Source organism: Anguilla rostrata, chromosome 12 (assembly GCF_018555375.3).
Source record: "Anguilla rostrata isolate EN2019 chromosome 12, ASM1855537v3, whole genome shotgun sequence".
NCBI classification, from domain to species: domain Eukaryota; kingdom Metazoa; phylum Chordata; class Actinopteri; order Anguilliformes; family Anguillidae; genus Anguilla; species Anguilla rostrata.
This window is the reverse complement of record NC_057944.1, coordinates 238,620-253,646: the sequence shown is the minus strand read 5'-3', so window position 1 is coordinate 253,646 and position 15,027 is coordinate 238,620. Positions and strand designations below refer to the sequence as shown.

The following is a 15,027-nucleotide window of genomic DNA, read 5'->3' as shown; positions in this document are numbered from 1 at the left end:
CAGCCTTTACGTAGTTTCTCAAGCTCACTGACTAGCATATTGACTGTTAGCGGCTGAGCGTTAACTGCTGCTGCACTGGAAGCCATCTTGCTAGCATCCTTAAATTGCAGGCTAAAGTGTTGAGTCCGTTGTAGTTGGTTTTTGTCGCGGCTTCCATGGGATGTACTCATTTTGGTTTGAAAGTTGCAGTGGTACTTCTTACGACTTAAAAATCTGGGTGTAGATATTATAAAATGATAAAGTATCAGGGAGCAAACGCCATGCGTCCGATCACTCCATCGCCACAACCAGAAGATCCACCGATGCAGTATAGTTTAGTGTTAAGCAGTACTGTGTACGCTACCTGTTCTCATTTTGATAAAAAACAAAAAAAAAACAAAAGGAAGAGTTGCGCCAGTACTACCAGCGGTACGTGGTCATATCGCGTTGGGTCGCGCGATACCACGTGATTGTCTGTAGACCTCCTGAGCTCAGGGTGTTTCCCGGTGTGTGTCAAGGAATCCTCCGTAAAGCATGGCTGTATTGCAGCTCGTGTCTCAGCTCGTCTTTATAAGTTCAGTCTCTACTGGCGCCAGCTAATGTAATGTTATATAATAGAAGGAGTTGGGTCGACTTTGAATTTTACGGTTTTGTGTGTGTGACCTCATTCAAAACCTATAGACATATTCTCGATGATATTTTAAACAATGGGCTACACTACATCAAGATTGATATTTATAAACTTTATTTCAGCAGCCTAAAACACTTAACAGTTGATAGATTGAATTATCACTGCCTGCACAAACTACTTTATGAAACCATATTTCCCTCAACCAACAGAACCATTTCATGATGGTCTTTGTAGTCCATTCATCAGCTAGTCATAATCACGTGTTCAGTACAACCAACCAGAGTCTAGTGTTGAACTCTTCGCTGAGTAGGATGAATATAACAACTCACATATAACTTTGTTATCGAATCGTATCAAGTAAAATCACACATTGATTCTTATTCTTATATGTATTTCAGATATAATTTGCTTAAACACATTACTGTAGACCATTTCATTTTCTAGAAAAAGGCTTGGAGATTCTACATTACAGCCTATGGGGAATGGAGAGGTTGGTTGAACTGGACGCCATATTGGTTTCTGCAACTTCGGCTATCTAAGCGGGCGGTGGCGTCCGTTCCATATCATAGAGTTCAGCGATGGAAGTAAGTGTATCTAGTTAACAGTTCATATCTATTGTTATTTCCGAGGTTACTTGTCTGGCCCCTCCTCCTACCCTCTTCAGTTCATGTGTACGCTTTATGGCTGACTGTCTTAGACGGACGTGAAGGAACATGTCGGGAATAGCAGAAATGTCTGAAGAAATTTCGGAATTGAAAGAACCTAAACCAAGCGGGGAAGAGGGCGATGAGGAGCCAGAGATTGACGATGTTAGCTACGAACACCAAGGCGGATATGTGTTTTACAGGTATCTAACCCTAGCTATCATATTTACATCGATGACAGGCCCGCGCTTAAGTAGGCTAGCTAGCTGGTAATTACACTGACGGGAGGCGTTTGCTTCATGTGGTACGTAATTGGTACATAATTTAATATGCTTAAATTAATAATTCGGATGCTTGTTGATTTGATAGTATTGCATAATTGATATATATATATATATATATATGTCGATATATTAACTCAGCCTTATTTGCAATATCAATTTAAGACTAGGAACACGCTCGGAATTCCCGGTGCAATGTCGCAAACGTCGCTCCACAGTTTCCAACTGCTTTCTAAAGGCTATTTTGCATCATGCGACTTGGGTCATAACTGTGAATATGTACTGATTGCTATAAATGCTGATAGGGACCACCCTTTCTCATATTAACCTCAAATACGCAAGACGGGGCACTTATACTATATGCTAACAAGTAAAGACAAGTTCCATTAATCTCTATGTGGTCAGTGCTGTCCCCTTAAAAACTAAAGCTAGCACCGTGCGACTGCTGACATATTTGCCCAGAAAAAAACAGCGAAAGGACTGAAAAAAATAAATCTCCGGAGGATAACAGGGACATTTTTTTCTACATAACTAGGTACAGGTTGTTACCAGTATTTCGCTATATTTTATATAGTTGCAAATCCGTTTACGTTTTCTTGTCTATCTCGCGAACCCGGTCGATAATAGGTGGGCTCACTCTAAGTAGTTTAACTAAAATTGCACTTGCAGCCAAGCTACGTGTTTGTTTTACTTAATGAAAGGAACTTGAAACGTTACGCAACAAATATTTTGTCTTCCAAGTTAATCCTAATATTGAAGGCAATACAATGTTGTTCGACACATAGCTCCAGGAGAGGTCGAACGTTCTGCCTGCAACGTAGGCCTAATCATAACAAAATTGGCTCACTGTAAAATCTAGGCTCACTAACTGGTAATTTAAAAAAGAAATATACAAAATCTGAGTTGACAAAGCTGATGTTACGGAGGTAAAACCTGTTTTGGCGATCTTTCAGAAAATATATTTTGGCAGTTTATTCTTCATGCAGTGTCATAAATGCTACATTATCAAATAACAATAAATAGCCAATTTGCCAGAATATAGGCTAACTGTTGTTTCCTATAATACGATTTTAAAAATTAGCCGCTTCCCTCCGCATGTAATCAGTCGTTCGATAGAAACGCATCATCACCTGTGCGATTTTTAGGGTGGGATTATGTTTTCCTTCAACAACATGAACCAAAACATTGTGGTATTCGTACAGTAAAACTATTCTCATAAAAAACACGTTTTCAACGTACAAAAATGCCAAGTTACTCACGCATACAATACATACACCGTCTATAACTCATTCATTCACACTCCCAAAATTCAGGCCTGCCATTAAAAGTATTGATATCAAAATGACGCCAAATTACGGTACTAGAAACAATATAGGTTGTCTTACCTCACCGAAATTAAATAAGATGTATTCCACAGCCATGCTACCCGATATTTCCTCAATTCTTTCAAGTCACTTGGCCCTGTGTGTATAAGCATGCAGTACATGGACAGGCCAAACATATGTGTGGATGGCTTTCTCACAGTCAAGATTGATTGAATAGGCGTGTATATGTCCAATTTGTATTGGTATGTATGTATTTTGGTGCCCAGCTTTTCTGTTGCGTGAATGATTGTATGTTTCTTGGTATAAATGTCTGTTTGTAAATGTGAATGTAACATGCTGCGAGGGAAATGTCCCCATGGGGATAAAGAAGTTCTCTATGTATGTATGTACAATATGTATTTTACATGTATTTATTGTATGTTGCAAATATACAATCACTTGTACATTTACTCAAATTCAGTTCAGAAGCGAGTATAAACATATGTTTTCTGGAGAAATATGCTTCCTGTAGTGACTGACCAGCAGTTTTCTACATGAATTTCAATGTGTTCCATGAGGCAATACGAAATATTTGACACTTTGATCTGACACAAAGTTTGCATGACATTGTAAAATGGTAAGATTACAAAACACAGGGCCAAGTGACTTGAAAGAACTGAGGAAATATTGGGTAGCAGTTTTGGTTTGCTATAGGCCTATATGTAAAACAGTCAAGTGAAGAAATATAGTTAGTAGAAATAGCACAGTGGTGACCTGGTGTAACATTTTTAATAAAAGGAATACATTTGCCATCATGAAATGCATATGGGTGGCCGTGAGTGAGTTTTGGTAAAGCAAATATAAGCGTAAGAAAACGTTAGTGTAAAAGAGGAAATTATCTGCCTGAGGGCGAGGCAGGATTCAATCCTTCAACCAGACGTTTACCAGTCTGTGACTTTGTTAGTGCAGCACCATGACATAGCTGTGCAATGCGTGAAATATCATAAGCAAACCTGTCCGTGGTTTTAAAGAACACAGGCCAGTAAGCACAGAAGAGCTCCCTGTTGAATCCATATGGCTTTGCAATATTGTAGCCGGTTAATAACTGAACGTGCAGACGGTACATCATAATGCAGTGTATACGTTCGGTGAACGGCGGGTAGATATGGTGCAAAAGCAATAATTGAGAAGTAGTAGACAATTATTAGTGAGGGTAAAAGCAGGTTAAAGAAACATGTCCCTAGCTGGGCTTGAACCTACGACCCCATGTTTCCAAGACGGTAACCTTACCCACTAGGCCACAGGCGGGCTAGCTGTTTAAACTGGAAATGTTTCAGAGTAAAAAGGTATGGGTATTTTGCGTGTGTATGAAATTTTTTTATTGGGTCATGAGGATGAGGATTTTGCTGGTGTCGGTAAAATGTCCAATGGGGAGACATGTTGTTAGTGGGATAGGCGGCAGGAAAAATAAGTGAGAAGAAGAAGGAGAAAATGCAAAATCCCCTTAGTTTGGGGCTTTATTGTGTGGACATGTGAAGTTGTTTATGAAATCTGTCTGTTGAAATGGGGTGAGAATGTACATAATTTAATGTTTTTAAGGGCTGAGTGTCTGTGGCTGTTGTGGTTATTTCGGTGGGGAACCCTGAAAAGTGCCAAACTCTCGGTGCTGTATAGGTATGGGACATGCCCCCGCCAAGGCGTAACTTGGCGGGATGGCATACCTTCCATTTTGTGGTATGTATTGTTATGGGATGCGTCATAAAATGAAAACGCAGTATGTGCTAAAATGTCTCAGTTTCAAACAGCGGCCCTGTGGCTTCAAAATTATATTGAAGTTGGGGACTGGAATCGACCAGGCTCATCTCCCCATTTTCACCCTCAAAAAAAAAAAAAAAAAACACCCATTCATGATTTGCATAACATGCAATGTCAGCTAGCTAACAGCAGGTCAGTAGACTGCTATGACATGAGAGGAGCAGTTGGCGCCTTTGATCCTGGTCTGTGCAGAATTTGCAGTGCATTTGTTATGAGTTGGTGCTGGCCTACTGCATGACAACAGGCCTTTCTGTCAATCTCATTACAGGGACAGGAAAGAGTGGGCTGACCTTGTACCAGTTCCACAGGATGACGGCCCCAATCCCATTGTGAAGATAGCATATTCAGAGAAATGTAAGTTTTCACTGTTTCAAGACTTGTAGCCTATATGTCAGTTCAATGTATGGTATTATATTTGTATATATCAGGTGACCTCATGCTCAAACTTCAATGTTGCAGTAACAAAATATCATTGATATAACAATACAAATAGTATATCCAGTTCAGTTTCACATTATACAGATTGAGGCACTGCGTTTTTCTGGATGTGTCGAAATACCTGGAGAAGCGCCTGCAAACTGTTCTTCTTAATTCTCTGCCTCATAATGGCTTGTCTGAAACATTATGGAGTTCACTGCATGTATGTATATGTATGTATGTGAGTATATATGTGTGTGTATATATATATATATATATGTATATATATGTATATATATGTATATAGGCCTATATATATATATACACAGTATATACACACAGTACCAGTCAAAAGTTTGGACACACCTGTTTAAACCAATTCTATCATGATTAAAAATGCTTTAAACTGTGTAAACTTGTTTATAAACACTTAGGCCTAATATTTGATGATGATATATGTACTAATATAAGCAGAATTTTTCATATTTAAAAAAAATAATGACCACCCACCATATTTCAAAATGCACGGGGTGTATTTCTACATCATCAGAAATGAAAATCAATCAATCAGGAACATTGCAAAAACCATGGGCATGTCCAAGTCAACAGTTTGGTTCATCATTAACAAGAAATAAACAACTGGTGAACTCAATTATGTCAAAAGCCCCGGTAGACCGAGGAAGACCACTGTAGTGGATGACCGGAGAATACTCTCTATGGTGAAGAAAACCCCCCTGACAACAGCCCAACAGATCAAAACACTGTCCTGGATGCAGGTGTAGATGTGTCAAAGTCCACCATATGTAGAAGACTACACCAACAGGGCTACAGAGGGTACACTACAAGATGCAAACCACTGATAAGCCTGAAGAACAGAAAAGCAAGATTACGATGTGATGCCGAGCAGGTCATTTAGTTCTATACTATTTTCAAGCAAATGCGGGAACAAAACAGTGATCACCTCCCTTGTATCATGCAGAAGTAAGAACGAGAGTTAGCCCAGTTAGAAAGTAGTCCTCCTTTTGTCACCAATATTGTGCCTGTTGCTAACAGGTTGTCAGCCCATTGAAATGGCATTCGCTGTGTACCCGGTGGCTCCCACCCATCCTGCATTATCAGATCCCTTTGTTACCCAAACAATTTTAGGCCAAATGATATGATACACACTGATGAAATGAGAATGTCTGGTGGATACAGCTACTAGGGCAGGCAGAGGCTCTCCTTCAGAGGACAGTCAAACTTTAGGTCCGCTATACAATTTAGGGCATGTGCCAGGCTTCTCTGGAGGGCTGCATCTTGCATGTGCCTCACCTCTTAGCTGAAGGGCATATCCGTATATGGTTGGATATCTAGTCAGGAGTCTCCTAGTCACACACAAGCTTGAATATTCATGTACTACACCAAAAGCGTTTCCTTTTAACTAAATAATTGGAAAACCGCACTGTAAGTTTTAATTTCAATTTTCCCTCAACTTTTTATCATGCCATTTCGTTAAACACGCATTTTAGTGGGCAAAGAGTATTAGTGGCCAATATGTGTCTGTAGGCTTCGGCTGTCATTCTTTTCCAGCCATCACTGGATACATCATCAATAAAGACAATTGAACCAGCTCCAGATGCTGGTAAATAGGCCCAAGTTATCACACTGCTTCCACAATACTATGCCCTGCACACAGGTATGGCAGCAGCTGTGCTTGGTTGTCAGCCCTGCAGGTGCTGCCTGTTGCCTAATCATTGGACCAAATAATAGGCTTCTTTCTCGGGCCTAATGGGACTATTCTTTTGGGAACTACTGCTGTATGTGGATGCTCAGCTTGCTGTGGATGGTTTACCCTGCCTAGGCATTGTGAAGTATTTTTTGTTACCAGTTTTTCCTTGTTTCTTTTTTTATAAAGATTTTTGTTGTTTTTCAGTTTTTGGCCCTAATAAAAGGCAGTACGACAACTCTTCCTTCGGGTTTTGTTTGACTGTTCATCACATAGCTAATCAGTGACCACCCACGACACTGCATCACAGCATGCAAATAAAAAGCGTTTATTTAAGTTTATAGTGCATTTATTGTTAATTATTATTAATAGGTGTTAGAGGGCCATTCCTAGCCCCATTAAATCAGTGTCATTTGGGTAACAGGACTAACAGTGAATTATATGTACTTGAGGCAAGCTGGCTTGTGTCCACCATGTTGCCCAATTTATCACATAGTTTGTGTGGTGAGTAGCTCAACAGATCTGGGTGGACAAAATCTGAACTATCATTTTAATTGGAGTTGTTTGTTTTGGGTCACATTGATCTGTTTTACTTTGAGTAACAGAGGAATGAGATGTACTTCATGTAATTTGCAAAGATGTAAATCTGAGAGATGTACTAACCAGTACTAACCCAGTACAAATGTGGATCTTTTTAGTTTTGTGTTTCTACTTGTTGTTCATCATGTGTATTTGCGTTTGCATATATGGTTTTTTTTTTTACTATAATAAGATAAAAATGACAAATAATTGACATTAAATGTCAGTTCAAAAGGATAAATATCAATGTTCTGCATGAAAACCTTGTTTCATAGATAAACATGATTTATGCCCCCATGTCTTCCAAAGTGGATTTTTGATATAAATCACATCTTTGGCATAATTGAATTATACTTTCAATATTAAATGTGATCTAACAGACGTAAGTGGCAAAGGTTTTTTGGAATGTTTTTTCAAAATGATAAGTCATTTTGATTTTTTATTGCTAGTAGCAATTGTTACATCTGCATTAGAATGTTCAGTTTAGAACATTCTAATTACGTACACTACATGGCCGAAAGTATGCGGACACCTGATAGCCAACATCTCATCCAAAATTATGGGCATTAATATGGATTTAGTCAATCCTTTGCTGCTTTAACAGCATCCACTCTTCTGGGAAGGCTTTATACTAGATGTTGGAGCATTTCTGCCGGGATTTGTTTTCATTCAGCCAAAAGAGTGAGGTTGAGCACCTAATTGGGCAATTAGGCCTGGCTTGCAGTTAACTTTCCAATTTACCAAAGGAGCTTGGATGGGGTTGAAGTCTGGGCTCTGTGCAGGCCAGTTAAGTTTTTTCACACCATTCTTGTCAAAACCTCACTATGTGCCCAGGGGATTTGGCATACTGAAACAGGAATGGGCCTTCCGCAAACTGTTGGTCAGCACAGAATCGTCTAGAATGTGATTGTATGCTGTAGCATTAATATTTGCCTTCACTGGAACTAAGGGGCCTTGCCAAAATGATGAAAAACTGTCAGACCAAGGGATGTCCAGATACTTTTGTTCATAGAGTGTATTTGGGATTTTACTCCTTAAAATGGTTAATATATACTGTTTATATTGTTTGAAATTGAAATAAAGACATTTGACCTTAAACGATACTACTTTAAATAATGTCCTGGGTCTATTTTACCCAGGCTCGCTGTTTCACAGGTGCGAAAATGTAAATGGAACATAAGGGATAACCACATTAGTCAGGAAGGATCTGTACTTGACACTGATTCCATTGAGAGGAGGGGCACTACAATGCTTCACAATTATATGGTTACATTTAGTGAATTTAACAACATGAGAACCTCTCATTCTTTTCTGTTTTTATATCCCCCAACAGTCACTGATGTGTATGACTATTTCCGAGCACTGCTGAAGAAAGATGAAAAAAGTGACAGGGCATTCACACTGACAGCTGAAGCAATCGAACTCAATGCTGCCAATTACACTGTATGGTAAGGGAGTGCTGTGGTCTTTATAATAGTATTTATAACAGTAATAATAACATAGTTGTAAGTTGCATCACACACAATCTGTTTTATTGATTATTTTCAGTTAAACTACTGTGTCATCTTTTGGAGTCTTTTCATGACCGACCAATGTCTTTTTCTCTTAATTTGTTTGGTTTATTTTCTAAACTTATTATTAGAATGCACTGTTTAGTGTTGGTATCAGGGCTTGGCATTAACTTTTTTGGCTCACTTTTTGGCTGTGACTCCTTCCCAATTCCTGGCCATTAAAGCCCCTGTTCCCAGATAAACTCCCAGTACTTTAACCTGTCTGGCCCCACTGCAAGCCCAACCAGCAGCCGAGATAGGGATTCCCTCCCTCCATGACCCACTTTCTAACACCTCACTTTTCCCCCAGTTCCCTTGCTTTGGAGGCACCCTCATAGACACCGAGGCTATCCTCCTACACCTGCACATCCTCCCTATCCCTCACCAACATGGTTGCATCATCAGCATAAGCCAACAAACGTATTGCCTTAGAAGCCCCCGAGCCTTCCACCCCCCTTAACCTTCGTCGTATCATTCCCGAAAATGGTTCTACTCATAAGGTATATAATTAACCCTTTGACTAAGCATGATTAACCTTTAGCAGCAGGCGAGAGAGAACGAACCACGGCTCATCCGAAGGTTTTATGGTACTTCCGGTACTTACTGTATTTTCTATTGTCCATTTGAAATTACGATAAAGGGGCGGAAACGATTATGTCACCAAAACAAGAGGTGACACTGATTACGTCACCAGTGACATAGACAGAGGGGTTTCCCTTACTGGGAGTTGTAGTCCATTCTGTTGTCCCCAACATTATTAACATTTAAAAAAGAGCACTTGAATTTTGGATGCACCTAAAATCAAGTCCCCAAGACACAATGCAATTTCAAGCACTGAAAACCCATGATCTGAAACCCAAAAATAGTCCTCTGTCAGCTGGTCACGACTAAAACCAAACACTGACCAAACTCATACCAGCACTGCTTTACAACCAGAAATTTGAGTAAACCAAATAATTAAACAAACAAAATATGCCTTTTGGGAACATTGGAATAATAACACCAAAACACAAATCAAACTAATATTGTTACTTGGCCCTAAATGGAGAATTGGCACAGTCTCTCTTCTCTGTCATTTCTGACCAAGTACAGGCTCAGTGACCACACCTTAGCAATTGAAAAAGGAAGGCACAAAAAACATGGCTACCCAAAGAACAACATATATGTGGTCACTGCAGACAGGAGAGGTAGAGACAGAGATGCACTTCCTGCTATATTGTGAAAAACATTCACAGATAAGGAAAACACATTTTAATAAGGTCCAAAATGTAAAATTCCAAAACAAATTTTCCTCCCTAACAAATGATCAAAAGCTGCGAGTCCTATTAGGAGAAGGACCGACAGCCTCACTCGCAGGTAGATACATTTTTGCCTGTCACAGCCTGAGGGACAGTGGGTAAACATCTAACAAACGTGTGTGTATATATACAGGTTTATGTGTGTGTGTGTGTGAATATAAATATACATATATTTATTTGTACATGTGTATGTATATGTATATATAATAATTTTATTGAGAAAATAATACTTTTTTAATAGAGCATTAATAGAGCATAGAATAATATAGACATATTATAGTAGAGTAATAGTATTTATTAGTAAATTTAATAGATAATAAATGTTATGTTACTGTCATTTATGCTGTTGTTGCTGCTTGTTTTGTTATTTTTATTATTATTTTTATTTTAAATATATATTCTTACTATGGTTGATTCTTGTTATCACTACGCTTTGGCAATATGTATTTTTAAATATGTCATGCCAATCAAGCATTTGAATTTGAATTAGAGAGAGAGAGAGAGAGAGATCATGCTTACAATGAGCTCCTGAACATGAAGGGAATTTGTTTTAAAACAGATGAACATTTGGAATATACAGCAAAATTGGTTAAAAAAACTGGTCAAGAACAAATCCAAAACAAAACCTAATGACAATTTGAGACAAAATTATAGGAAACCGTTGAGACTGTACAGCCAGCTAAGGGAAGATAAAGTCAAACCAAGAAAAGAAACCAAAAAGAGAAGAATCTTAATCCAAAGAAAAGAGGATATAAGATGTGGGTAAGCCTCCCAGTCCAGTATTTTGAAAAATATATTTCATATAATTTAATATAATTTTTACAGAGAACATAAACCATTAGGCTTGTTAGCTGCTAATAGCTTATAGTGTAGCCAGGTATTAGCCTCTAAAATTGGCAGTTGGGCTACCAGTGGCAGTTTAAAAAAAAAAAAATTAAAGAATTAAAAAAAAGAATGTAACAGTTTGAGAGAATGGCCACTGCAGCAACACTACCCCTCCCTCATCCCTTTGAAATTGTATATCCGGAGACACTGACCACCGAACAGGCCAGAAAGAAGTACAAAGACAAAGCACTGAGAAGCTGCCCTGAGAAAAAGGCTGCAGATCATATTCTGTATGAAGACAGGAATGTCATCTCAGACCTGCTGTTTTACACACAACACACAGATGTCTGGCATAATGCTTTTAAGCAGTATATTAAATTCACTTTTCTGAGAGGCATTTGCAAGGGAAGGCACGTTTTTAAAGATGAGGAAAAAGAATCCTAAATTAACTATAAATATATATCACAGTGGAACCATATTCATTCAGGGGAGTTAAAAGGCTCTCAACTCATTTGCAAATGACTTTACGACCATAGCAAAGAGAGCACACACAGAAAAAGCAAAACAGAGGCGATTAAGTCACAGCAGATCACCTAAGCACAACCTGAAAACTAAAATCGGCCCCATCCCCAGAAACCCGGCACAAAAACCCCCTGCCCCTGCGGAAGATGAGCCCAGCCCAGAGGACCCAGAGGACCCAGCCCACAGCTGCTCCACAGCACCATGGCCCTGATGAGGGAGAGCCTTTCCCTGCAGGAGGTGGAGCTGGTCGAGCTGAAGGAGCTGGCAAGAACTCACTGCCAGCAAGAACACAGAGCTCCTTAAAGAGCAGCTCCACCAGGTGAGCAGGGAGCTCACAGCAACGCAGAGGGAGGTGAGGGAGCTGAAGGAGGAGGTGAGGGCACTGCTACAGAACAAAGAGACTGTAGAAAGGGAGCTGTCCACAGTCAGGGTGGAGCTGCAGCACCTTGATAGGACTGTACAAGGCGTGGTGGAGCAGCTTCAGTCCTTTACCATCTCTAACACCACTCACACAGACAACCAAGCGGCCCAGACTGAGAATCCCCCATCCACAACCAACCCCCCCCACCCCAGCAACACAGTCTCCGGCAGGCACAGACACAACCACCAGCGCAGGCAAGTGCACATCAGCTAGCAGTGTTCCAACCTCTCCTGACCCACGCACCCCTCAGGCAACAATCCAAGCTACAGAAACAGAGAACAAATAGGGCACAGCCAAAGCAACATCAACCAACACAGAGATTGTTATATTAATAGATACAAATGGGAAATTTATAAGTGAGGAGCAGCTATTTCCTGGCAGAACAGTGTCAGAAGTCTGGTGCTACACAACAAGAGAGGCTCTGAAGATACTCTCCTAATCACAGTTTGGCAGCCCCAGCCACATTATAATCCACACAGGGACCAATGACCTGAGTGCACAGCAGGAGAGGGTGGCTGGATCCATCAGGAGAGTGGCAGAGAGGGCAACAGAGGCCTTCCCAAAAAGAAAAATAATCATATACACCCTTCTGCCCCGGAAGGACTTTCATCTCCTCACCGTACAAAAGGCAAGCATTGATATTTCACGAGAATGTCCATCTGGCTCACCATCCAGCCCTCGGAACCCACAACCTCCATGACCACGTTCACCTGCACAAACAGTCAGTCAGCATCTTCGCCAAACCCCTAAAGGACACGGCTTTGGGCAGACCCTCCATCAGCAGTCCCTGGAACAACAGGGATCCATCCAGCATCCATCGAACTGGACCCCACATCACAGAACTATCTAGAGGCCAGCACACCCCTCCAAGTTCCAATGCGGCTCGCCAACCCCACCCACAGAATCAGCAGCACCAGCCCAGCCAACCAGGACCGTCTGGAGCCTATCCACCCCACCTAATAGAGGGTATGAATTGACGTCACTTTCCCACCGGATTACGCCCCCACAGTTGGGACTGAGTGGCAAAACATGCTGCCACATGGCTGCCTTTAGTATAGGAAACTGCAAAACCAGGAGTAAAACAAACTGTTATCTGCTTAAATTAAACGCAGTTGGACTCGACAGTGATCCTTAAAGCTTACTAAAGAACCAGTGGTCCATGGACATTCAACAAGAAATCGGAGCTATCTTTTTACAGACTGCCAAAAGCTAAAGAAAAGAGAAGCAAATTCATCTCTGCTATCGCAGAAACGACTCTAATTCAGGCACCGAAACGTGGATTTGCGGTTGCTATTTTGTCAGGTATGTTGGATGTATGCACAACGTAGCTGCCACAGGGAAGTCTGCGCTCGCACGCACGCCTCAGGGAAGTCTGCGCACATCGTCACCGCCACAGGGAAGTCTGCGCACGCACGCTGCAGGGAGGTCTGCGCAGGCATGTCTCAGGGAAGTCTGCACACGCACGCTGCAGGGAAGTCTGCGCAGGCATGCCACAGGGAAGTCTGCGCAGGCATGCCACAGGGAAGTCTGCGCATGCACGCCACAGGGAAGTCTGCGCAGGCACGCCACAGGGAAGTCTGCGCAGGCACGCCGCAGGGAAGTCTGCGCAGGCACGCCGCAGGGAAGTCTGCGCAGGCACGCCGCAGGGAAGTCTGCGCAGGCACGCCGCAGGGAAGTCTGCGCACGCACGCCGCAGGGAAGTCTGCGCACGCACGCCGCAGGGAAGTCTGCGCAGGCACGCCGCAGGGAAGTCTGCGCAGGCACGCCGCAGGGAAGTCTGCGCACGTCGTCGCTGCAGGGAAGTCTGCGCAGGCACGCCGCAGGGAAGTCTGGGCATGCATCCCTCAGGGCAGTCTGCGCAGGCACGCCAAGGAGGTCTGCGCAGGCACGCCACAGGGAAGTCTGGCATTATGCCGCAGGGAAGTCTGCGCAGGCACGCCGCAGGGAAGTCTGCGCAGGCACGCCGCAGGGAAGACTGAGCACGTCGTCGCCGCCGCAGGGAAGTCTAGGGGCATGATTTTAACATTCTCTATATATCGCTTGCTAGGAATTTCAATTAAATAATGTTTTGCGATCTTTAACAGCTGATCTTTAAAAGGGTTCCGCAATAAAATCGTTTATGACCGAAGCCATCGTTAACACTACCAGGCTAACACGAAACGGACAAGGACAGAGACTTAATGTTCAGAGACCAAAAACTGCACAATGGTATACTCCACAATGTGACACAAGAAAGCAATAGACGGGAAGTTCACAAATCGAAAGACCGTCTGGGCTAAACCAGTCTAACGTGGCCGAACGCATGTAAGCAAAACACCGTGCAGGAGGATGAGCTGACAATTATCTGACATGGGACCCAGTTATCAGACTGAACAGCGCTATCAAAAAACCGTATAAGCAAGTCAAACAAAAGAGTCTCTCTTTTCCCCAGCTCGATCGGCCCAGCTGGACGAAACAGGTGATACAAATCCACAGTGATTAGAGAACCAATCAGTGAGCGCTACCCATTACCTCTATTTTGGCTTCCCCGATCCTATCTAACCCAATAAACTAAGCTAGTCTTCAGTGGTTTTCTGCGCTCGGGGCGACTTTGAACACTAAACTCGTGAGCACTATCAGCAGACCAATTGACCAGTCGACCTCAGTGCCCCGAAGCGTACCCCCACTCATATTAGCCACCAAAAACAAAAAAGGGAAAACAATCAAGTGACAAGTCCCTTGGACCCGCCCGGGGTTCCAAATGGCAAACACACGACTTGAGTGCCAACTCACTGTCATCAGCTGCCAGCATGGGGAAGAGAGAGAAAAGCCCACTCATTTGCGAAGAAGGTCAAGTTACTTATTTGTCCCCCTCTGACAAAAAAGGTGCGGCTATCAGTGTCTGTGCACAGTGTGCCATCCAGAAAGGGCACAAATGCAAGCCTTACTAACATAAAGCCACGCACTCAGTGGGCTAACACGCATTCCACGTGTCAAACCAAGTAACCAAGCAGACGCCAAAGGACAATGTGACTACACAAAGCCACAAACCAAAAGGATCCAAAATATCCCGGACG

At 42.0% G+C, this 15,027-nt stretch overlaps 1 protein-coding gene across 5 annotated transcripts in view; it reads left to right on the top strand.

Annotated features, from left to right (window-relative positions):
* The first annotated feature begins 1,242 nt into the window (after positions 1-1,242).
* Positions 1,243-15,027, top strand: part of fnta (farnesyltransferase, CAAX box, subunit alpha) — a 73,938-nt gene continuing 60,153 nt past the window's right edge. The window contains exons 1-3 of one of the 5 annotated variants that reach the window (XM_064302810.1): positions 1,243-1,457; positions 4,899-5,008; positions 8,689-8,803. In XM_064302810.1, coding sequence (XP_064158880.1) covers positions 1,324-1,457; positions 4,899-5,008; positions 8,689-8,803 — 359 coding nt within the window. In that variant the 5' untranslated portion in view covers positions 1,243-1,323. The remainder of the gene's footprint in view (positions 1,458-4,898; positions 5,009-8,688; positions 8,804-15,027) is intronic. The other 4 variants (XM_064302811.1, XM_064302815.1, XM_064302813.1 and 1 more) reach the window with 4 other exon arrangements.